Source organism: Lonchura striata, chromosome 11 (assembly GCF_050655825.1).
Source record: "Lonchura striata isolate lonStrDom1 chromosome 11, ASM5065582v1, whole genome shotgun sequence".
Taxonomy (NCBI): domain Eukaryota; kingdom Metazoa; phylum Chordata; class Aves; order Passeriformes; family Estrildidae; genus Lonchura; species Lonchura striata.
In genome coordinates, this window is record NC_140713.1 from 14,664,316 (window position 1) to 14,690,771 (window position 26,456).

General features: G+C 34.9%; 1 protein-coding gene across 12 annotated transcripts in view; it reads left to right on the forward strand.

Moving 5' to 3' along the window:
• Window positions 1-26,456, forward strand: part of FTO (FTO alpha-ketoglutarate dependent dioxygenase) — a 226,295-nt gene that overhangs the window by 30,135 nt on the left and 169,704 nt on the right. For 11 of the 12 annotated variants that reach the window (XR_014957894.1, XR_014957895.1, XR_014957896.1 and 8 more), the window contains 3 exons: window positions 9,593-9,670; window positions 14,525-15,182; window positions 23,062-23,205. Coding sequence is in view for 9 of the 12 variants with exons in the window: in XM_085589602.1 (XP_085445728.1) it covers window positions 9,593-9,670; window positions 14,525-15,182; window positions 23,062-23,205 (880 nt within the window). In the remaining 3 variants the exon portion in view is untranslated. The remainder of the gene's footprint in view (window positions 1-9,592; window positions 9,671-14,524; window positions 15,183-23,061; window positions 23,206-26,456) is intronic. The other variant, XM_085589606.1, reaches the window with a different exon arrangement.

Sequence of the window (26,456 nt, forward strand, 5' to 3'; positions counted from 1 at the left end):
AGAGTTTAGATTTTAAGGTGTCTGCAGTATTTTCAGTTGGATGGAGACTTTCCTGTGTGACTTTAATTTTATGATACTTCAGAACAATCCTTCTCTTTGTCAAGTGGTACGTCCACATTAGGACTATTTCTTGTGTGCTTGTATCTCTTTATATGAAAGATTTTTATGTTTTATCACTGTTCCTTCACTTGTATTAATTTACTGTGGGTTTTTGATAATGTTCTTATATACTATATACAGATATTTACTTAAAAACACAATCAGAAGTTATTTGGTGCTTTTTCTTTACTGGGTCATTTAATGGATTCAATTTTGATTGTCACCACACAGTTTATTAAACATGTCTGCATTTTCCTATCAGCCAGCTACAGCTTTAGTGTGTTGTGGATCAGTATGGCTGCCCCTCTTCTTCCTTTGTTTATACAACCAATCCAAGCTATTCTAGAGTGAGTTAGTGCTCTTGGTAGGAATTGTTTATTTATTAAATTTGGCAGAAGAAACATGCAGTAGTGTAAGTCTAGGATATTTTGTCAGCAGAAGGGAGCAAGTAGGGAAAAGGAGAGTTGAAATGGTTGAAATCTGGAATGGTCCTCTGTGTACTAGCCTCTCTCTTTTTCACCTTCAGAAATCCAGCTTGTATTTGAGAATATAATGGAAAAGGGAAGAGATGACTTTGAAAAGATTTGTTATTGCTGTACTACTTCACATTCTCAAAATGCAGAGGTAGCAGCACAACTATTTAGAATCTAAAACCAGTTGAGAATGTAAGTGTAGGGGAAGAAAGGACAGGCAAGAGTTTTCCTTGAACAAATGTACAAGGAAGGCTTAAGAAATAACTTTTGTGCATTTCCATTTTGAGTAGTGCTGCTCTGCAAAAATTATACCTGAACATTGCAAGTGAAGGGAAAAGTTAATGAGAAATAAGGTCTGTATATGCAAATAATAGAAATGAAAACTGAAAATTAAGTATTAGCCTTTTCATAAGTCAGAATAGCTTTATTAAAACAGCATTATCTGAAAATGTTGGAGTTCTTAAGTTTGTTCAACAAATGTATTAAGCAAAATGTTGATTTGCATTATGAAATTTGCCTGAATTTGGCACAAAGTACATGGCTTCACAGAGATTTACTTCTTTCATAGCACATCAGTGTTCTCTTGTATTTTACCTCTTAGTATAACCTAACATTATTCATGTTGTTCAAAAGTGGCTTAAGAAATAAAATATGAGTAGCCTTTCTTTTAGCTGTGGTTCTTTAACTTTGTGATAATACTGTAAATGTTCTCAGTACCGTGAAATACAGATCCTAACTAACTCCTGATTTTTTGGATTCTGAGACAGAAGAGAATTTCTAACACCAAGGTCTCCTGGTTCACCGACCACTGGTGGCTGGCAAAGTGATAAATCAAAACCAAACTGTGGAATGAGATGCATGGAGCTTTCAGTCAGTGTGGCTCTGCTGTCTGCACTTTATTTGGTTAGGCTGTATGTGCAGAACTTCTTAAAGAAATATGTGTAATTCTTTGAAGTCTGATGGTCTAAACAGTTTGGGAACCACTCATTTAGAAAAACTTCCAAACTTGATATAAGAAAAAATTCCTATGAAGGAGAATACAGGTTTCACAGAGGTGTCTCCTCCAATGCCTAATTATTCTTTCTTTTCAATTGTGCTCTCTGTTTCTGGTCTGAACTTGTCCAACATTTCAGACCATGAATTTTGCTAATTGTTGCCTGCCAACTCAACATTTAGATGTTAACTTTCTGTTCCCCATGTGGCTTACTTCGGAGACTGTGAACAAAGCAAAGCCTTCAAGCTTCAAAATTAACCAAGTCTGAATTGTTCACTGTGAGGTGTTTCTTTAAATGACTTTTGTTGTAAAAAAAGAACCTCTTTTTTTCAGCGAACCGTATAGCAATATCTTTCTTTAATTTATATGCCAAAATTCAATCCAACAGAATTTCATGAATAGTTGTCTTATTATGAAGTTGAGTCAGCAACTGTAGTAGTTAGGTTTTCTTAGTGAATGTTTCCATCATTTAACTGATGGTGTAGTGCATTCAAAGTTAGGAAATTAGTATGTCATAAATACAAACCAGTGTCTGTGCATTTGTTACACAGATCACTTTTAGAATCATAAAATACCAGGTTGGAAGAAAGCCTCAAGGATTCTCTAGTCCAGTTGTGTAAAATGTTACAAATTGCACTGCACCTCACTGAATAGACTCATACAAATTTTATTATGTTAAATTTATGTGTATAATGTGATCTCTAATTTTTATATCCCTTAAAATACGTTGTTAAGTGATGCAACTGTATTAACATTGTTTTCCTTTGTGTCTTCAAAACTGACTTCTCAGTTGTGCTGTTTTGGAAAGATGATGAGAGTGAATTATTGTAACCATGATTACACATCAATGATGGTTCCCTTTAAATTGTTTTGGGGAGAGGAGGAAGAATTCCACAAAGAATTCCACAAAGAATTCTGTTCAAGGCCTCCTCCAGTGGGAAATGTTGGAAGGAAAATTTGAATTTATCATGTCCTTGAAAAGAGCAAAACACAAAGATAGAAGAGCAGAGGCAAGAAGCACGAGCCCAGGGGACTGGCATAGCCCTTTCTTTGGTGCATTTTTTGGCAGTGATTTTGTTAATTGTGGCACATACTCTCAAGAATTATCTTGTAAATGTCTCCTTTAAAATGTATCATCTTTGTGTCTGGTGAAATGTGGCTAACAGAAAACAAAAGTGTTCCAGGAATACATTTCCTTTTATCTGTGAGGCTTTAAACCATCTTCCTGTCTTTTCATTCTACAGTGAAGAATACAGTTATGCATTCTGCAAATATATACAAATGATGTCTTGGAAGGCTGTAAAGGCCTTCAGATTTCACCAAGTTTGTAAGTGCTTTTAGACTTTCAAAGTGCTTATTGTGCTAATAAAACTCCGGAAAATAATTTGATTCTGTAAAAAATACCAAGAATCAACAATTTTGTAATGGCCTGCAAAGATGTTCAAATACTATGTAATGGGCATGACAGTTACAGTATGTGAAATTTAATGCTCTAGCTCCTTATTGATCTTCCTTGTAGCCAATTGCATGGCACATGCATTTGCACTTAACACCTGCTCTTTCTACATTAACACTATCTTCTGCAGTGTCACCAAGGGCAGCTTAGAAGCTGCAGTTGATGCTGAGCTGAAGTATTTAAAGAAATATCTATTTTTTTTCATATCCTGTTTACTTCACTTTTGACTGCTTTATTTTCTAGATGATATTTTAACACTTGGAATTTCAACCCCCCCCCCCCCCCGCCTTTTTAATTTGTTCTTATTAAATATTGGTTGCTTCTACCATTACTTTTTAATATATATAGAGATCAGCAATCCTGCCAGGCTTGTTGTTCTCTGGAAATGATGAAAAGCTGCAAGAAAATTTATTTTATCTTTCATTTTGCTAGTCTGAAATACTGAAGTTAGTTTCTGAAAAACTGTAGTAGCGTGACTTGCCAGTGTTTGGTAGTTCTGAAAAAGTGTTAGTGTGACCTGCCAGTGTTTGTGTTGGAAAGTTCTTTGTCTATATTTACAGAAGTTATGAGCCTGTTGCAAAGATTCTGAATCTGCATTTCAAGCTGTCAGCTCTTGGGTTTCAGTCTGCAGGTCCTTGGTGTGTTCTGTCGTTCTTGGTCAGTGTGTTTACTCTTTGCTACATTAATTAGATAATGAATCCCAGTGAGGTTTAGACAATTCCACATTGCAGATATGCAGTATTCCCCAAAATAAGGTAGAGATTCCTAATGTTTCTTTCCATTTCCTTGAGGCCTTCAGGAATAAGTCATAATGTCAGCATTATTTTCCATTCTTGAACAGAATATGCAGCTCCTAAGGCTACAGAGATCTAGTGCCATGTGTCCTGGTAATAGATTTCCATGGAAGTTAGGAACCATAAATATCTTCATGTCATTAGAACATTAGAAGAACAGCAACACCAAATGTATCATTGTTGCAGCATTAGCTCTTTTTACAGTTTTTATCTGTCTTTATTGAACCTTTTGTTTGTCAGATACTGTTGATTAGTATTTCACAGCTGGTCAAACCCCCTTGGTTTCTTGGGACTGGGTGTGTAGGGGTGTTTTTGCTAAATAATGCAGAATCAGTTATTGGTAACAGTCACTAAGGTTTCTATCTGCTGATTCTTTGGAGATGAGCTGGTTAAGAATTGCTAGATTAAGAAATCTGGTCTCAGAATCTATTGTCTGTCTTTTAGAAACTATGCAAAGAATGACATTCACACATGCCTCAGTATCCTTACCTATTCATAAAGATTCACAGCCATGTTCAACTAAACACTGTCTTAAATGTGTTTTTTTAAGTACATGTGTGATTTTGTGCCACATATATAAGAAGAAACAAAGAACAACTGGAGATCTGCTTAAAATTTGAAAATTTCAAATTTTGAATTTCTTACTTTCCACCTAATACATAGAGCTGACCCATTTACTAACTGGTACCCGCTGCAGGAGGATGCACAAATGCTAGGAGGGACCAAGATGTGGATGATATCAAGAGGCTTGCAGTGATGGTAGAAGAAGTAGAAGTTTATTCAGAATTATACAGAGGAGCCTTAGGGACATTTTGTCAACCCAAAGTGTCTGTGTTTGAACTATTTATTACTTTGCATTTTTATTATGATTGCTTACAGTGCTAATCCATGTGTGACAAATCTACACTCAGCTAGGTAAGGAAATTGCTGGTTCTGTTCCATTAACGGCCACTGGCCAAAGGAACAATGTTCCTGTAGGTTAAAACAACAATTAAGGGACCTTTAACACTTCAAGATGGGAAAGAGGGGATACTGGCAGCAGACATTTTTCACACATTGCTAAGCTGCTTCAATGCATAAATTAACTCTTAGTTCAGTTACATCAGTTGAGTGTGTTGTGCATATGCATGACTGGTCTCTGTGTGTGTGAACCAAAACCTGGCTTGTTGATTTATGAGAAAGGGTAAGAGAGGTTGAAATTAGTAAGCAAAGCCAAACAGTACCTTTGCAGCAGAGAATATCAAACAGTCTTTGTGACAGCTACTCACAGATGCTGATGTAAGACTTGAGGTCTTTGCATGGCAGTGGATTGTTCATTACGTAATTTTTTTCATGCCCAGTTCACTTGAACTGCATTTTGTTACTTCTATAGCTGGACCTGTTTGTTCAGTAGAAGAACAGGATTCACTGTGGTTATATTAAATAACAAGTATAATTTATTGTAGTATAATTAACAAGTGGATATATGGGGCATGAAGTATTGCTAGACTGTCATAGATATTTTTAATTTTATCTATATCTATATTATATAGAATAATAATATATCTATATTATATAGAATAATAATAGTGATAAAAGTACATTTTTTTGCCCTTAATATGAAAATGTTTTTGATTTATATTAGGGGGCAAGGAGGGCAGCTTGTAGTACTCAGAGTGATACAGTATGGTCATATGTCTACCAGTATTTGTAGAATGTGGCACAGACAAGGTTTTTGGTAAGTCTTCAATGTAATGAAGAATAGACTGTCAATATAACATTTTCATGTCAGTAAATGGTGCTGTAAAATTGGCCAGTCCTTTTGATGAGTAGAGTTTACAGAAATAATTTGAAGAAAAAAAAAATATCTGAAATCTAATATAATGATAATGGAGAAATAAAAGCTGTAATAGTACATTTAGGATGTATTTTTTTACTGTAGGTTCATTTCTGACATAACTTGTTTTAGTGAACCATTTGAATGATCTTGGTAGCTATGAAGTTTTAATAGCTAACACTTGGAAAGCTTTGTAGTTTAAACAAATGTCAACTTCAAAATCACATTCCTTCCTTAAGAAACTATCCCAATTTTACTTTTTATAAAAACCCCTAACATGTGAAAGGCTCTTAGGAGGTAATGTTTTGGAAGTTCCTGTAAAATTATGGCTTTTTTCTTGATGGGGTCTTAGTACTGTGCCACAAAATTTTTGCTATATCCTTAATCTTCCTTCTTTATAAAATTGCGTATTAAGCATTTCAGATTACTAGCCCTTTGGTTCATGCAAGATTTGAAAGAAATCCATGTTTTATTAGAGTTGATTAAAAAAAAAATGAATGGAAGGGAAACACAGGCCCTAATGGACATTCTTATGTAGGTAAAAAAGGTAAGAGGAAGGAGAGATTTTTGAGAAACCAAAGGTTTACATCTGAACTGTGATTCAGATCTTTCTTTCATGACAATAGGCATTCTCAGGCATTCTAAACCTGGTAACCTTTTGGAAAACAAAGGTCTATTGGGAAAAACTGTTGGAGAAGGAAGTGATACATTCTTATGCTTTGAATAGTGGCTTTTTTTTATGATCTATGCCTGAAATTTCTGCAAAAACATTGGGTTGTATTAAAAAGAAAATAAAAAAAATAAAGTGTTTTACTAGTTCTGGTCCCAGGTAGTCTCAGAAGTGTAAAAACTTCAGCAGACAGTTAGCAAACTTTTTAAGATGAAAAAATCAGTGATGTTTTAAGAACTTCAGAGGAAAGGAGTTGAGGCAGAGGGGCTGTTATAGGCTGGTAGTGGAAATGATGCTCCAAAGTTGCTACACCATCCTTTCTGCACCCTTACCTCTTTGCTGTGTTTCTGTTACTTCGGTTGCTCTGTGACATACAAGGCACCACTTCTCTTGCTAGGAAAAATAAATAATTACATGTATAGTGATTGAGAGATTCCAATTATTGATATTCCACTTGCTGAATTTTATAACTGTCTCATTAATGATCTTATTTATTATTAATGAATGAGCAGAATATAATGTCTGCAGAATTTCATTGTACAGTTAAAAATGGGCATTTGTGTTTCTGATCTTCATTGCAGAGTCACTTAAATAGCTCCAGTAACACTCACAGCAGCCCAAAAAATAAGTATTTACAGAGGTTTTTGCCTTTCTGAAGGTCCAAGATGAGCACTTAATAAAGTTTCTAAAGCAGTGCAGTGCGTGATGATGAGGATGGTGCATATCAGATTGTCTTTCATATGTTGGCATCACTAATGTCTGAGTAAAAATGATGCTGCTTTTTAAAACATAGAAAACACAATCTTGACATCTAAATAAACTGTTATGCTGTTGACAATTTTTTAAATTTAAAAATCAGATTTAGAAAAACATTTTTTCAAAAGACTGACACCTTCAAGTGAAGGCATTTTTTTAGTTTTTGAGGGGGTTATTAGTTTAGAGAACCAATAAATAATTCTTATGTAACACTGCTTAGACTTTCACATCAGCCAGCTGGTCTAGCGCCAGATACTCTGTTTTCTTTTTTTTTTTTTATTAACTTTTTGGAGGTATCTGTGAGCAGCTTGATGTTTTTGACATCTGTGTGACAGCTTCTTGCATAAGAGATGAGCAGCATGTTCTACCACCCAGCTGTGTGTATTAGTCTGCACATCAAGCTGAAGAGCGGCACTTAGCCAGATCTGACAATCAAATGTGAACTACTACACCTATACACAGGAGTGCATTTTAATGTTGTGTGCTTTTTGCCAAGAGCCTGATACTTGACAAAGAAATTGTCAGAATCTCTCTGCTTCCCGCTTTTTTTTTCTTCCCAGAGATGCGAGTCCATGTTTAAATATTTTATTTCTTTCCCTGCAGTTTAATATGGTTTATCTCACAGATAACAAAGCCAGTCTAATGTTTTTGGCGATTTCATGTAATAAAATTCTGGCAAGCTTTTGGTAATGGAGGAGTGAAATTGTTTTAGAAAATGCAGGAAATCAGTGTGTCATTTTCTGCTAACTTAATCTGAAGTTACAATATGCTGGGTTTCACCAATGACTTCATGTCAACATCCCATCAACCTGTCCCCAAAGAAAACTGAGGACATAAAGAAATTACACCACTAGTTCAGAAATGTCAGTGCTGCTCTTCTCAGGCTTGTTAAGAATTGGTGCTCAGCACAGGGTGAGTGTGGAGATGAGTGGGAGCCACCTGCTCTGATTGTAGTTTGACTGATCTATGAACCTTAAAATCCTCTACACTTCCACCTGACTTTAAGCCTGTCGCCTTTCTCAATGCTTAAATTTGAATAAATGGAATTCATTGTCACAGAATGCACAGTTATACTCCATAGTTCAGCTTTTCTTGTTGATGTGTTTGCTATAATGCAGGAGTTAGTTAATTACATGAAAGGTTTTCCCTTCCTTTTTTAAATACTAGTGCCAGAATAGCGAAGATCTGGTTTCACCTTGTTTTGAACTTCATTTTATGAAAGTGTTGGTCGTACCTTTTTTTTTTACTTACTCTTTCCCCATGTATTATACTTTTAATATTCTTTTAAAAACAGTATTTCGTTTCCATCTGGTCTTTCTCTTACAACATAAAAATATTGAGTTGTTTCTTGTGCTAGTGTTTATGTAGTTGAAAATATTTCAATAAAAATAAGAATTTGAATCCTGTTATATATTTAAGCATTATGGCAGATACAGTTTTATGATCTTTAAGTTATAAGTAAGTAAAAATTTGTTAGTAATAAAAGTTTGTAAAAAGCAATTCTCACAAGCTAAAAGAAAGAAGTAGTAGAGGAAGGAGTTTATTAATTTTCTAGGCCAGAACTTCCACTGTAATAATTTTTACACTGTGGTTAAGCTGTACTTATACCGAGTTAGTGTTGAATTAGTCTGCGAGTAGATAAGTGTGAAGGATCGGGATTGTTTGATTCCAAAAATTCTGATGGCATATTTCACCCATCTCTTACACTTGTCAAATCATTAACACAATTAATTGTATAGTGACACAAAAAATCTATTTTGGTTAATAAAAACCTGAAAAATACAATTTGAAGAGACATCAGGCTTTTGTCACATTGACTAAATATTGGTGGAGAAGCTCTCATTCTAAGCCAGAAGTAAAAATGGAGTTAAGAGAACAAGGGGACAGAAGAAATCTCTTTTTACAGGCAGCTGGTTCTTCGTACACTCCCAACATCAGACTGGATTTATGGCTATCTCTGGGATGGCAGGTCTTGAGGATGGCATTTTAAATATTGTCAGGCTGTGGGGGCTTTGGGGTACAGTAAATTGTGCATTTATTTTCTTTCATAAACTATTTCAGGGAATATTTTATAGTACCCCCAACATTGGGGCTTATTGTTTTAATGAAGTGGGTTATTGAGCCATTTGATGAGCTTTGTACTGATTGGCTGCACAAATTGAAGTAAAAAAGAAAATGGAAAGGAAACAAGAAATTAATGTGTAGTTATAAAGTGGTCATAGGTCTGAAGAACATAAGGCTGAGATGAATTTTGATCAGTGTAACAAGGACTGATATCTAAGAAAGAACTTGGGACTAAAAGAACTCATGGGCTCTAAACCTACCTAAACTAAATTACTACTTTTTAAGCAGAGAAGTTCCCCTGATTTTTTTTTTTTTTGTTTGTTTTACTTATTTAATTTTCCAGAATTGAGGGTAGTAAGAGAAGTAATTGCACCTGGTTTTGCCATTTAAATACAACTACTTTTATACTTCTCTGTTTATATCTTGGGTTTTAAGTAATTTTCTGTTTCAATTTTGCTCCTCCAAAACAGAAGAAAAAGCTTCTTGAAGAACTTGGGGAGAATAGACTTCCATATCTGACACCAGCCGATGCTGATTTCCACCAGCTGGTAATGTATTTATTTTAAATAATTTTAAACTAAAATGGCTGTTTGCACTGAACAAATAAATCTTCCTTCAAAGAGACACTGTGAAATCTGATATGAAATAAGGTATCCTGATGGCTGATAATGCACTTCCAGGTGGTGTGAAAGAAGATTTCTAGAACTGGGATGTTCACAAATGAGAACTTGGTGAACTTTCTTTATTTTTATGTGTGTGCCCTCACTACAAGTAATGTATAACAGTTAATTACAGTTTTTCATGCTTTGCTGAAGCAAAATGCATGTCACCAGTATTTTAATTTATTTTTTATGACTGAAGAAGAGAACTTTATAGCTCCTGTTTGGCAAAATATGGGAAAGATTAACAAAGAAATTTAAAGTTTGACAGGCTTAATTCTACTTTCCACCAATAAGTAATTGTTAATTCTTTGCTTACAAAACAAACTGTGGAAACTGGAATGCCTCAAATGAAACCAAGCAGAAGTAAGATCAGACACAGTTAGCCACATGAGTAGTAAACCAAGTGAGTATATGCAAGAATATAATGAATAAATGAATTTTCTACATCTGTCTTGGATCTTTCTATATCAGCTACAGAACTCAGGGTAGGTTCAATCAGATCAAATTGCATCATGGTAAGAGAAAAAGCATAAGGAATAACCTGGTTTTTTGAAGGGCTCCAGTGACCATGCTGACATTCCATGACACAGGAGTGGTGCCTGCCTTGTGTTGATACATGGCTCAAAGATGTGGAAGAGCTGGGGGAATCTACAAGAGTAATACAGATGGATTTTTAATTTCTTTTTTCTTTACACAAAAACCCAAACATGTTCTTTTCAGTCTTAAATTTAACGCTCATGACGAAACTCTTCCCTTTTTTAAGAAGTGGGCAGCTGACCTTTCTCCTACCTCATCCTATTACATCTCCTCCTGTTTGTTCTCTTCTGCCTCTAATGCTGCCAAGAGCTGCTGTGCCCAGCATCTTCTTTCTTTTTCACATCTTTGTAAATTCAGCTTCTCATGGAGCTGATGTGAAAAGAGAAGGTGGCATCTCATTTCTCAGGGTCAGTAACCCATAAATATAGAAGACGATGGGAACAAGATAAGCAATAAAATCACACCTGTCCAATCCTTAATAAATTTTCAATACATTCTTCTTGCAAGAATAGAATTATACTTTTTATGTAGTGCATGTGTGCATGCTAGGTATTTTTAAGTACATAGGCTAATCATAAGGATCACAAACACCTTTTGAAGTCTGTGGTGGTTATGAAATGTTACTGGAATCAAAGCTGTAGAAATTGCCAGTTCCATGATGCTTAAATAGACTACAGCTGGAGAGGAAAAGAAGGGTGAGAGCTTGAAGACAACAAATCAGCAGAGTGAAATATCACATTCGGTTTAGTTTTATAGCCTGTCTTTCCTGGACAGACCTGCCCTATTCCTTGAAGGACCTACCTCTTATGAAACAGTATTATTTGAACATGTTGGAAAAGTTATGTAGGATGCAGCTAAAAATACTGTCTTATCCTGTCGGCTATGGAAGTGTACAGCCTGAACAGAAGAAATTCCATTACAAACAAAACTTCTACTGACATCCTCTTTCAATGTGTTTTTCCTGATAAAGGATTTTGGAAATGGGCCCCAAGCCATAAGCTGAAACATTGTAACGTTTAAAGCCAGTATGGAACAAGAAAGGGGCTGTAACAAGGTAGTTCACAAATATTTGAAGTGCACACTATAATTTCATGAAGTACATGGCAGCTTGCTTATCAAGGGTCCTTATTGCTGATTCCTAACTATATTCTGTCACTCAAGTCCATAGGGTGGTTCTTTATGTTGAGTATCACCATCAATAGTGAAAGAATATTTAAAATCTTGTGTGTAATAGTCACAAGAAGATTTGAACATCAACTGTGGTTGTTTTTTTTTTTTCCTGTATTGTAGTTGCCTGTAATGCTGTCACTTTTTTCAGAGTGAACAGTGAGTTGACCTTTAATACTGCCTGTCAGAGTTACAGCACAGAGTACATGATTACTGCCCTTGCCCACCCCCAAAACAACAAGGTGTCCAGTGTGAACCCAGCAGTCACCCCATGTTCTGATCCTGTAATTCTTTCCTTATGGAGGGCACAGCACAGGCACTGGTTGGGGATTTAAAGAAGACCAGGCTGTTTTCATGTGATGTGTCGGAAATGTGTTTCCACTTCCTGATTTCTTTTAAGATACCTTAATAATAAAATAGTTCTTAAGCATGTGATCTTAAAGCACAACCCAAAGGTAACAGGCCTCTGACTTGGCTGGCAGCAAAATGTGCAAGGCATTATCTCTGCAGCTCAGGAGGGGAATACAATGTTGTTTCCTTTGTAAAATCTGTGTTCTTCCTTTCTACTGCATGTTTTCAGGGATTTAATTGCTTTACATCATATTGTTATTTCCCTCTTTCTGTTTCTAATAATTGCTTGGAATTTTGTGTGTGTGATTAATGTCAGAAATTCAATGTATTTATATTTTCATATAAATGGTTTAAAAATATATAGTATTAGTGACTGTTTAAATATACCATAATAGCATATGTAATGTGGTATGAGTATGTCCAGTATAGAGAATTATTTAAAGAAATACTGGGATACTGCTATAGAACTGTTAGAGCTCTTTCTTTCATACTGAGCATTTGCATTATGAAAGAAATAATGAAGTAATAATCTTTAGATGTCATAACATATAATATTCTGGCATCCTTAATTGAGGTTATGAAAGAATATTTATGACTCCCATCAGCCTGTACCTTCACATCTGACTGTAGCCTATAGCTCCAATATATATGTACAGTTACTGATTTCATTAGTAGTTTTTAAGGATTTTTTTCACTGTACCATTCAAAGGCTGGAGATGCACAGCACTAATAATAAAAAAAGGGGCAGTTCAGGACCTCTAAAGGAATCATTTCAGGCTTTTGACAAGCTCAGGTGAATGTAGTTTATCAAGTTTGGATTCACTTTGTATGAGAGCTGTGATCCTGTGTTCGAGGTTGTAGAGGGTCCTTCACACAGATCTGGGACTGTTTTCAAGCTTTAGTGTTTGAAGCTAAGCATGTAGATACAATTGTCAGAAATTATTATCTGTAGATACTGTTACAGGGGTTTATTTTCCTCTCTCTAGGAAGCTAGTTTTTGGAACCATAAGAATGTATAAAGAAAAGGAGTTAGCTTCACTGTAAAAATTTACAAGGAATAGTGGCAAGGTTTATAGATAAACCAAGATTTATTATATGTAATCATTATTTTTAAAATAGGCTTCCTTTTATGTTCTTCTTTTTAGTGGAAACAAATGATCCTATAAAGCTAGCTCTTCTGTGTTATAGGAAAACAGTGCATTATGATGCAAAATCTGTTTTCATGCAGTGGAAAATGTGAATACTTATTGCCTGGTTTGTATTTTTTAAGGGCACGTTCTTTGGATTTTAAAATTAATTTCCTGAAAGGCAGGTTCAATTGAGACTTGGAAGCAGATAGTTCTAGTAAAGTGGGTTTGAGTTGTACCAGAAGGAGCTCACAGATGGATTGTAGGTCAGTGTGGTGTTTTGTGCCCGTGACTTATATTTGTCTTTTTTAAGAGCACTTTGAACATAAGCTATTAGACTAATAAAAGTTTTGGCAGATCAGTTTTATGCATCCATGTGCTCTTGCCCCATTGCCTAATGCCTTCAGATTTCAGTCTGCCTTAATATGTGTCCCCACACCACCATCAGTACCTACCTTTTCTCCAAACTACTGACTAATTTCTGGACAAAAGGCAATAGGTATGGTGAGTTCTTAGGAGCTTCACAAATGCTAATTGATGCCTAATACACTCACATTACTTCCCTTACTAGGGCATTAGTGTGCATCTGTTTCTTTTATTTATCTATTAATTTTAATAAAATATGTAAGAACCCACTCTTTAAAAAAACTTATTCTCTAGCTTTTGTCTAGTTTGCCAAACACTCTCAGCAGTAGTTAAAGCAGATTTACAGGCAACCAATAAAAGGTGTGATTATGTGATACTCATTTCCTTAGACAACCAGATTAACAAAATAAAATTATCCAAGCCTTCCTGGAGTGGGAAGCAGTATTGTGCATACAAAGCAAGAAGCTGCTGATTAGCAGTGTTATACCTTGCTGGGAGTTTCTGCCTCCACACACTGCTGGATTCTGAACTCCAGCTGATACCAGAGCTGGTGTGGTCACAAGAGGGAAAAGGACACTACAGGTAGGGAGCTGGGCAAATAAATTTGGACATTTTCTGTTATCAAAAGAGAGCTTTTATATAAAATGAGAGATAATTGGCAGGTACTGAGGAATGTAAGAATAGAAAGCACCAGAATGTTAGCAGCACAGTGCATTTTTAAAAAATGGACATTTTGGTTTTGTTTTTTTTTTCCCTGAAAAGTATTGTTATGTAAAGCTATTTGAGTTTATCATGTAGCCCTCTAGATTTCTGTACATCAGAATGAAACTGAAGGGTCTTTGCAACCATTGCAAATAAGAATCACTTTCTTACTGCTTGATATTGTATTGTTTATATACGTAAAAGTGGCATTATCTACAGATTCATCAGATGAGCTGTATGTTCTACAGAATTGTTCTAGAGTTTACTTGGAGATTTGCTTTGGTTTAAGCCACTGGTACATATCCACAGCTTGTGCAATATACTGAAATATGAAAATAAAGTAACAAGTACTGGCATCTATATCTTCACCACATTCTAGACTCATTCTTGTTAACTTGACAGCTTTGCCTTGTCTTGAAATATCTTGACTCCTGTAAAAAGAATAATTATTTTTCCTCTTTTTGTTGTTTGGGTTTTTTTTCTCCTTTAGTGGAAGACCAAGTATTCCAAGCTGATTTTCAGGAAATCTGATACAATACCTGAAGAGCTCCATCAAATGGTACAAGAAAGCTTTCTGACCTTGCGAGAACACAACTGTTTCTTTCAAGATCTTGTAAGGATCAAAGGAAAAGACTTTCTTACTCCAGTGTCTCGTATATTAATTGGAAAACCAGGATGCACTTACAAGTATTTGAACACAAGATTATTTACAGTTCCTTGGCCTACAGAAAGTTGTGATATAAAATATTGCAGTCCTCAAATACATGATGCTTGTAAGGCATTAATGAGACTTAATGACTACTTGCATATTGAAACAGTCAAGGAATTACAAGGACAAAATTTGTTTGAGAACAAAGAAATTAAAGATACTGGTGTAATAGATAGGAAGCAAAATTTTGCTACTTCTCATACGGAGCAAGGGTCTGTTTCAAAAGATCAAAGCAGTCTTTGTGTACCAGAGGATGACAAAAATCTTAAGAATAGAACATCTTATAATTTGACTTTATTAAATTATATGGATCCACTACAAATGCTGTACTTGAAACAAGAACCTTACTTTGGAATGGGGAACATGGCAGTGAGCTGGCACCATGACGAGAACCTGGTGGAAAGGTCAGCAGTGGCTGTGTACAGTTACAGCTGTGAAGGTGAGTGTTCCATGTGTTCCCTGGTGTGTATGTGCATAAGCACACCTGCATGCTGGTCTAGACTTGTCACGTGCTTCTGAATGCAGTGTGGTGCCTTTTGTATTGAACTCTTATCTTTATTTCCACTAAGAACTCTACAAAATACCTGTGTTTACTGTAGCTGGCTTAACGGTCGTTCTCTAACTAGATGTAAACATTGGTATAATTAAGTCCCTGACTAAGAGCCAGGAAATCAAAATCTGTCAAATACCTTTCTTAGGTTAATGCATGTGCATGTTTTCTATTCTGTAAAATGTTTCACTGTGGCTGGGATCACCATTTTTATAGTGTTACTTATCATATACAGAGTTACTTTGCTTTATGCTGATTTTATTACTCTTCTTTCTTTGGAAAGATAATTTTCAATTGGTTTTGGATAGAAGTGTTACTATATTTACTTAGAAATATATGCATTTTGTCTAGGCATGCTGTAGTGTTAATGTGTGTTTTATGGAGGACTTGCTGGCATTTCTCTAGCTGGGAAGAGTGGACACTGCATTAAAACAAATGTCTTGTCTGACAGGCTTTGCAGGCCCTTGCTTATTTTAAAATGAATTACATGCAGCATTTTAGGGGTGGTGATGGTAAAAGGGCAGTTGAAGCATCATTAAATATTTAATTTTTAGTTTAAAGTACCTACCCCATTTTTATTGTTATTTAAGAGATTTAAGAGCAAACATGAAGATTTTTTTGTTTGTTTGTTGTTTTTTTTTCCCCTATCAGTGTTTGAACAAAGGCTTGGATATTTTTTTAATGACTCTTAGTTTTGAAAACATAAGATTAGAATTTAGAAACTTGATTTGAATTTTCAAATGTTCTGTTATGTTTCATTATTCACAATGAATTTTTTCTTCTTCCAAAAATCCTGTGGTGTTTGCTTTAGAACAGGGGAAGAATTTGCATTGACTTCAGTAGGTTTTGACTAAAGACTGTGATATAAAAATAATAGTTTATACTCCCATATGCATTCTCTTATTGGTTTTGTTATTAGTTTGAAACTCAGTGTCACTTTGTTACTTAATATAACAACTGAAGTAATATTATTTACGTTTTCCTGGATATAAAACATCAACTGGCTTAGCAAATTGAGTTGAAGAGATTTCCTGACTGGTAAAAGTGTAATTTTCTTCATGAACTTCTTTCTGTCCTTTTTTTCAATGGTGTCAAGCAGATGCGTTGGGTTTTTTTTCCATTAGTACTGTAGATAACTATTTTTTAAAGTAGGATTTTAAGTTAAAGAAACCTAAACATTAACTTGAAGTAATAATACTGTATATGAGGATTTATTGTAGTATGCTTAAAAGTTTCTTACTCTAACATAAAGTTTGCTTATGGAGGGGGAAAAAAGTGAGTCTGTTTAAGTTCAGAGAGCTATAAATTAATAAAAATGAAAGCTGCTATGTTTATTCATGACTCGTCAGTTGATGTTGTTTCTTTTATTCAGTAAATTAAATAAAAATTATGATGTTTTAAAACCACTGCAAATTCTGTAGAAGATTTGATTGATGTGGGTAGATAGAAATATTTTATGTATTTAGGCTAAAAGTTATTTTGATATCTATGTACAATAACTTTTTTGTCAAATACAAGGTTTTTTTCATAAATACACCTACAATTGAAAGTTTGTATATTTTTTTGCTGTAAAGTTTGGAAATAGATAAGAAAAGAGAGAAAGCAGGATCTTTCTAGTAAATAAACTGATTTTTCTATAATAAAAAAAAAATTAAGTCACTACTTGAAATTTTTCTGGTTTTGCATTGCTCAAGTCAGGTTCTTGAATTTTAGAGGGAGTTTCAGGTGCCTGCCATAGCCATGGAGCATCGTGGAGAGATGTCCTGCAGTCCGGCTGTGTGTCAGCAGTTCACTCCATTGTGCTCAGGGTTGTCATTGTATATCCCTAAAGCAATGACCTTCTTGTTCATAAATTGGAGGGAGTATGGTTTTGTAACTGAAGTGTCAGTAAATATCTCTTTGTGTTAAAGTTTTGTACCCAGTGCATCCAAGAGGATTTGGTTTTAGAGAAGTGGATTGTCTTTTTGCTCTTCTGAATTTCTCTTTACAGCCTTCCAATGTTGATGGTTATAAGCTCATTAATGTTTGTATTATTCTTTCCAGTTCTATATAATGTCAATGTTTTGATGGTTTCTGCAAAGACTCAATATGTCCCATATTACCAGGTCTTCCATAACTGTGAAACATGAGGATCTCAACATCTTTTTGTAGAATGTTGTTATATCTTTGTGGAGTCATGTCTTGACTTCTCTTCTTATTTTCCATAAATATGTTTCATTTTTATGCCGACATCTTTTATTAGCACTTACTCCAATTCATTTAGTATTGAATTACCATTGAATTCTCAGTGTAGTGCAAAAAGACTGTCACAGAATCATTACAGAATACATAATAAAAAGAGTAGTTGTGGTCAGAATTTTTTTGTTGGAGCTATTTTCCCTTAGAAGATGTAGATAAACTGGATTAGTAATTTTCTGAGAGAAAACACTGATTCAGTGGGAAATGAAAACACAAATTAAGCATGTTGATTTTTGTTGGAACTGGCTTGATTCTTTTTTCTGCCAGGTTTTGCATGTTTGTTTTGTCAGCTTCCAATTCCTCAAATCCCCAGTGGACGCTGAGGGTCTGTGGGAGCCTTGGCATGTGGGAGCTTGGGCTTCCAGAGCTGCGTGGCTGGTGCTGACCTACCCTGCTGTAATGCACAATCCCCAGGTGGTCAGAGTTTGAGCAGCAGCAGCAGCCCTTGAGTCAGGGGGTCTTACTGAGCTATGGCAGCTCTGTCAGAGTGTTTAGAGATGCACAACTCAGGTTATATTGTTTTCTTTTTACTTCCATGTACATCTTTATATCAGTATTTGTTTTGTACCTACTTACTGGATTAAATAGCATTAAAACAGGTACTACTGTAATTGAAACAACTTGTTTTCGTGTTCATTTGTTCATTGTTTGATGCCATAATGAAAATTTCATGTTTGAAACTTTGATCAGTGTTAATTGGCGTAGAAGCAGTTTTCAATATGCCAGAAAAGAAATTTAGACATCAACATAAAGATATTGAAACAAGCTGATAGTCTAATTGGCATCAGTGTTTATTTTCTTGTTTCCAGTGTAAAACTCTTTCAAAGCAACTTCAAATGAGGCACAATTCTAACAACAAAATAAGGTAAACATTTAGTTTGATGCTTTTACTTACATTACATTAGGTTAAGAGTAGGTTGCAAAGTGATGAGAATGGGGCCTCATCAAAATTTGAGACGTTTCCTTTTAGCGTGTGTGCTGCATGAAAGTGCATGAATTGTAGTCAGGGTGCATATGCACAACTGAATAGGTTACAGAATGTGTGTTCAATTATACTACCACTAACAGTATTAGGAATTAATTTATATTTCAGAATTTATCAAAGAGCGGGAATTTCAAATTTTGACCAATTCAGCATTTTTAATAACACATTAGCTTACAAGTATCCTGTCACCTGAGAGCATGAAGGTAAAAATAGATTTTAATGTAATAAGCTAATAACCCATATTTATTTCCTGCTGCAGTTATAAAAGTGAATTGCAATCCAATAGAAAAAGGGCATTTTCAAAAATTGGATTTTATCCATGAAAGTTCATAATGACTAGCTTTCCATCAGGTTGATGTAAGTTTTGTAGGAAGTTTTATTACTTAGCAGAGCACTAGTTGGTTCTAAAGATGTTCTTTGAAGTAGAGACTTGTTTCAAAGATTACAAACTTACAGAGATGGAAAAAAATGTAAACACTTGAAGTGTGTCCACCTTTCTTTTACCTGGATTTCTCAGAGAGGAAGAGATTACATAAGTAGTATTCTGTAGATTCTTTACCATATCTTGTTTGTTTTCTTGCTGTAAGGCCTACTTAACTCTTGAACTTCTACACAACTGGCTCTGCTGACAAGGTAATGTTAAAAGGTTTAACAAACTTACTGTTAGTTGCAGTGATGACTAATCTTCAAGGATGTCTTGTGCTTGTTTCTTTTGTAAAAGGCTGGTTTGTATGTTTTTTACTCTGTGAAGTTAGAAGCAAAATCCTGGCACGTAGCCTAATGATGGCTATTTAATTTAATTGGGAATAAAGATAATTGAGATGAACTACAGATGTATGTTTCTTATCATATTAAAATAAACCTGAAACTACAGAAGTTGTTCAGCATCGAAGTCAATTTAACTCTATAGTTGACAGTAGTCCTCCTTATCTACTGCTTAATGGATAAAAGTCATAGAGTAGATGTTTTTTACAGGATTGAATAATTTCTAAGATTAATAATATAACAGAAATATTACTTATTGAAATAATAGAAATGGTATGTAGAAAATTTTATCTTACTTTTAAAGAAATGGATAAGTGTATGAAATAGTCATAGCTCTAACTTGTAGACTCTGACCAGCTTGATTTATGTTCTGAAAGCCACACATTTCTAGTGACCCACTAAATTTCACAATAATATATTAGAATCCCTGTTGTCTAAAAAGAAATCATCACTTGAATAAATTGTTGTGGATTGTGGGATCTCTTTTAAACATCTTCTCACTGATGAAATATAGCCTCTCCTTCAGAAATGAAGGGATGACAGAATATTGTTTTTTCTTATTTTATTGCTTTTGTTCCTGATTTATGTGGATACAGCATTCCAAACATGAATTGATAAGAGCATTGTTGGCAAAATCTTATGTTTTTTTGGTTTTGTGAATGTCAGTTGCAAGAAAAATGTAAATGTTAATAGAATTTAACCTCTTACACTATGGCTTTTCAGTAATGACGTAGAAGAAATAACTTTGGGTAGATACTTCTTTCCCATCAGGTGCTGAGAAGCAAAGCATGCTCTGCTTCTTTCACTTCTTGCATGTAACATATATAAATTGCTATTGAAAGACACCAAAAATTTATGTATTTTTAATTGAGGAATATGTGCCCAAATTATTTTACATTTTGGAAAAAAATTAGTCAATCTCTTAAAAAATAATATAACAATGGTCAGTTGGATTTAATGTTGAAGTAAGTGTTTACAGTCCTTGTTCTTAGCAATGTGTTGGCAGTGATTCTATTTTCTTAAGAAATGGTATGTAAGGTTACATTTAGGATATAATTTGGCATTACAGTTTGACTTGAATAAAGATCATTTAGGTTTCAGAGCATCAAAAAGTCTCTCACTGGAAGATTTTGGGGCCAAATAGCAAAGAAGCCTTTCAAAGCTACTTTTACTTTCTGTGCTCTGGAGCAATAACCAAAGTAGTTCCAGGAAAACAAGTTTCATATTGTTGTGAACCTAACCCTGACCCAAACCTGATAAGATCAAATCTTAGTGCTTGGAACATCTCTGAAATCTGAGCTGTCTCATTAAAAGCATAATGCTGTGGCCAATTTTCTGCAGCTACATTCTCTCTTTCATGGTTCTTCCATAATTACAGGTTTGATGAGGTATTGTTATGTTGTGGTAAGATTTTACTTCGTTACACCATTTTATTTGCAGGCCCAAGTCTGTAAATCTCTGCTGACCAGAATTCATCTGCACATAGTTTTGTTATACTACCATTAAATACTTGTATGTTTGACCATTTCTGTATGGCTTACTACAAAATATGTTTGTGTTAAGGCGATGGGTATGTGATCCGTGATTTATTCACATGACTTATTCTCAAATACTTATGATTTAGATGCATCCTACATCCAAATGTTTTCACTTAAAAGGCAACTGTAATTATATCAATAAATATACAGCATCAAATCATTCTTGAGGTGTCACAGAGAATTTAATAAAAACTTCTTTTTATGTAAAAGTTTGTCAGTGCTACTTGGGGATATGCCACAAATGTTAAGGTGTCTCTTTTTCCCTTGCTCTCAGTTTTAGGGTAGCTTGCATTTAAAAGCAAGTAGCAGCTTGCTTCCATTTGTTACCAAAATAACATGTTAGGAGCAATCAGTTTCAATTGCTGCTGATAATTATAAGGTGCAATAATTGAGAATACAGAGAAAAGGAGACTGTGAGCTGTATTTGAACTCAGTACTTAAGCAATAAAAAATTTATCAAACTGCAAAAAATAAGTCATTTTAACGAGCACATTCCAAAGGTGCTGGATTTATGAGGAGACCCCAGGAAACTTTGATTGAAATTGCTGTCTCTGATTGTAGTTCTATATTTTATTGGTGCCATATTGTGAACAGTGCTGCTGCCAAAGTGAATGGGAAGGCAGCACAACGGAGTTAACCCAGAAAGGTTACTTCTTATAATATCCATGATGTATTGCATTAAAAATGCCTTGAAAGCCATCCTATTTGCAGTTTTCAGAAAACATTTTTCTTAAATTAAGTTACGATTTATCTGAACAGGGTAGAAAATATGAAAGCCCCTTGAAGAGTTTAGTATTGATTTTTCTGAGTATTTGCTAGCTCTTGTTTTCTCATTTGTGTGCTCCTTGATGGAAGGGCCCAGAGCTGCTCCTGAGCCAGAGCTTCAGTTGGATGAGCACTGCAGCAGTGAAGGGAGGGAACTTGGGGACTGTAAGAATTTTCACTTAAGAACATTTAGATTGGCTCTTTAATCGGCTTTACTTCCTGAATATAGATAATACTTCATTGATATAATAGTTAATAAATTGTCTTAATTTTCTAACGGCTGCCCCCAGCTAAACAACATGCAGTAACAAGGTGAGATGAATGACATGAATATTTTAAAAGTGTGAGTTTGTGGTCACACTTTGTGTGTGCCTCTTATAATAAGAGCTATACAACTTTAATATTTTTCTTCTAGAATTTACTTAAGACAAAGGTTTCAAAAGTTATTACATAAAAGCACATTTCAAGTGGACAGTGAAATGGACACAGTTGCTAAGTTCTAAGCAAGAGTTGGGCATGGTGCATAGTTAATTTCTAACTGTTCACTACTGTTCTGTGCCAACTACTTATTAAAACTTCATCCCTCCTCTGTCAAAATGCACTGTTGCTTTAGCTGTAAAACTGTTACACCATGGCTTCCAAATACCTTGTTATAAATGCTGACTGTATCTTTCAATTTATACTGCAGTGAAGTAAGCTTATGAAAATAGTTCTGAGGGATTAAGCTCTAAATACTATTTCTATGCAGTGGATTATTTTTTCCCCAAGCTCAACACGTTCATGTTGCATAATGATAAGAAAAGTGTTGTGACAAATGTATTGAAGCTTCATTGGCTCTTGCACATGTTATCTAGCATGTTTGACTAGTAATTTTAAGAAAAGAATGACAGAGATTGTTCCAAGATTTGCTTTGTTGGTCTAGACTGTGTTTTGTAACCATTATTTCACCTTTGCCTCAGTTTATGATTTGTTGAAATTGCAAGTAGATAAACAAATGATTTTTTTCCTAAAATGCTTTGGCACTTCATGACTTGAAATTCTTTCAGAAGTTATCTTTTGTTATATCAGTGTTGCTGTATTTTTTTATTTTTTTCTTCCATGCTTGTAGTTTTAGTAATGAAAAAAATCAGTGATGCTTAGCTAAAACTCCCCTTACATGTGCTTAAGAATTTCAGAAAACCTTAAGTCCATTACAAGCCTTGACTTGATTAGCCTTCACTTGGTAGTTAACTTGGTAGTTTTCATTTTGATAAAGTTGGTTGCAAAAAATTTCTTGATCTCATACGGCTTTTCTTTCTTCTTTTACCTATTGGATACTTTTGAATTTGGAGATGACGATAATAGCAAATGGATGCTCTCAAATCTTTAAGCCTATTAAGATTGTACCAATATGGCATGTCTTTAAGTCTAAACCAGATTTTTTATTTATGATTCTTACCTGTTCCCTCATTTTTGTGGTCTCTTTCTCTCTCTCAAGATTCAGCTGTACAAGAAAGCAATGAGCAGGAACTGAAGGGAAGAGACCCAGCTGTTTGGCACGTAGGCTTGAAGGTAGCATGGGACATAGAGACACCTGGCTTGGCAGTGCCACTTCACCAAGGAGACATCTACTTGATGCTTGGTAATTTTTAAGGACTAAAAAGTTGAACTGTCTGTTGAAAATAGAGAAAAGTACACTTGTGTTAAAATAAGTTACCATACCTTCCTTGCAGTTAGGATTTATCTTATTTAGAAAAACATGAAATTTGGCTGGAGTACAGAGTCAATTCCTCCTACTCTGCCTACTTCCAAAGTATTTTGGGGAAATTTTTTTCTTAATGTTTTTTTACTTTATAGCTACTAAAGAAATAGTCTTTTTTCACATTTTCTGTCTGTTGTGCAGTCAGAATTACTAGTCCAAGTTATGCTTCAGGCCATAACTAGAATTTCCCCAGATCTTACCAACAGTTGTGCTGTATCCATCCCATCCTTGTATTTCTAGATTATTTTTATATTCTTAATGCAGATTTTCTGCATTATCTCTTGTGTTCAACAAATAAATTTCTGTTCTTCAGCTTGGCTTATCAAGTGACATCTATATTATGTAAGATGTGAATGAATGCCTGAAAGTTTTCTGGTACCACAGTCCTTGAGGTTTCAATCATTTTGCCAATCTGAGGATATTTTATTAGTCTCCAGTTTTACACATGACACTTCTCTCCTTCTGCTACTATGTCTACATTCAAGCATGCTGTTTTCTCATAGTGGGATTATACTAAGTTCATAACGAACACAGCTGTCTTACTCCAAGAATGAGTCTCAATGTCTCAAGCGCAGAGGATTAAGAAAAGAAAATTAAATTGAGTTAATTTGCTTGAGCAGCTGAGCTCATGTGCTAAGGTTTATCCATTGAAAGAAACGAAACGAGAACTGTAGCTAAGGTTTGTTGACACTAAATCTGTTGCTTTCTCTTTTGGCTTCTGTTTCTCTTGGTTATCATTTTTGTTAAAATAAATTTAGTTATAAATCACACAAAACCAAGAACAGGGCTTCTGATAACATCATGTTGGCCTGTTTAGTGTCTTGGCTTGACAGACATCATTTTTGAAGACTGTGAGCTCTTGCAGAGCTCCCTGCTTATGTGATTATGACTTGGAAGGCATATTCTGTGGAGTGTCCCTAGAATGACTTGTCACACTCCCAGTTTTATGGGCAGAACAGTCTTTTGAACTTTACCTTTCACAGTATATGTACTAAAAACAATTCCTTTATAAGCCATCATAAAAACCAGGTACCATTCCTTGTTCTGAGTTAATCTCATCAAGTCTTCTGCACTGCCATCAGGGAAACATTGTGTAGAAGTACTGGACTAACTGTGTTCTGAAGAACGTTCAGACATGAAAAGATCAGGTGTTAGGATGTGAGATCCTTTGGCATAGTGGTCTGCATGTGCCTCCCTTTTTTGTAAGTGTATTAAGCAGAAGCCTAGAAGGAAAGAGGGACAGTGAAAATGAAGTCTAAGTGGCAGCTAAACATTCCTAGAAAGGTTATTATAAGCTATTTTTGTGGAAGTGCAGTTAGGGCATCAAGTAAACTTCTTATCTAATCCTTCCTGACTGGAAACTTTGAGCATATAGAGCAATGCTGGCCAAGAGATTCAGAAAGTATTTAATAAAAGAAGGGGACTAACTTTAGTATTTTTATTGCAAAATACTGTAGATTGTAGTTGATTGAGTTACCAGATCACGAGGGTGTTTTTTATTCCCAAGTGGAATTTATATAGTGACTAAAGTATTTTCAGAGAAGGGTAGATCAGAAAGTTAGTTTATTTAATGAGTAACATCATGAGCATGTTTAGATGGAAACAAAGGATATATTAAACATTCTTTTGAAGATGATGTGTAAATCACTTTCTTATTAGTACTTTTGAAGAGCTACAGATTTGAGCTCTGTAGGCCAGGTATTTTTTTAATCTCCCCTGCATTTTCAATTACTTGGGAAAAAAAAATTACTCTTCTAAATAGTCTTAGAGGGTATTCTCAAAATGGCCCTTTTATTAGGTTTCTTTGTGTAGCATAACTGCCTTTATCATTTTGACTCAGAGTGAAAGACAAAATAAGGAAACATATATAGCTCCAGTATATTTTTTTACTGTTCAGATTTTTTGCACTTACTTTTAAGAAGGGGTATCTTGAGGTTGACAACTGAAAGACAAAATATGAAAACTCTGTAAAAAAAGAAACTTGGCAATAATAAAAAAAGAAGATTCATTTGTCTTATGCTTTTGTACATGCTGTATTCCAGAACCTCATTTCCGTAAGCAGAATCCTCTTACTGGAATTATGTTAAAAGCAGTGGCAGAATGCAGGACTTGTAGAAAATAGAACAGGAAGACTCCTGCACCTGGTGGTGGTTCAGGTACAGGCACTGACTGATCAGACTGGGAGGACTGGTTGTGACCACCACTGACTTACGCACCCTAGCACAGAACTCAGCCACTCTGTAGGTCTGTTCTTCCAGTTGCTGGAGTGGTGTAGTGTTACTGCTTTATATGAATGTTGAAAATACTGAAACATCACATTCAATATGTTGCTTATAATTTAAAAGTCAGGTCCTATCAATTCCTGTACCTGTAATACCACTAGTATTTCCTGTGGTACATACAAATCTATATAAGAAACTGTGGTAACTGGATATTTTTTACAGTAACGTGCAATTACAGTAACTTGTAAATCAAGATCAATTGGTATAGCAAAGTAACAAAAAAACCCCCTTTTTTTTTCTTTTTTAGCATTTCTAGTAGACATTTAATAATGTTTCTGTTCCTCTCCTCATTGGCTTTATAAATGGTTTTTGTTATTCTGAGGAGAAATTAAGTAAAATGTCTTATAATTTAAATTTACATCTTCCTTCTCAGCAGCCCTCTTCAGATGAAATCATGAGCCATAATTTAGATGTATGTTAATACTAAACATAAGGTTATCACGTCCTTTCTTCATTAAAGCTGTTACAATAATATAATTATATTTTATTAAGCAAAACCAACAAAAACTCAAAATTACTTTCAGTAAGACAGATTTTTTTAAATATTTTTTTAGGCTTTTCTTAATATGAAGAAAAAGTGAATGGCTGCAAGTCTGCTGCCTAAAAATTCAAATCTAAACTTTATATCACTCATGAAACGGAAACACTTTAGTTTAATTTAGAATAATATATTGGTCTGCAGAGGAAGTGCACACTGAACCCTGCTGTCTCAAGTACACAGTCAAGGGGTGTCTAATATGAAACGTGTTGGGTGCATGCAATAAATCCAAAACGCGTGGAGGTGAGCAAAGGGCCCCATCTGCTCTGTCCTAGAGCATGCTTAACTAGACTTGTCATGGTCCTACTATT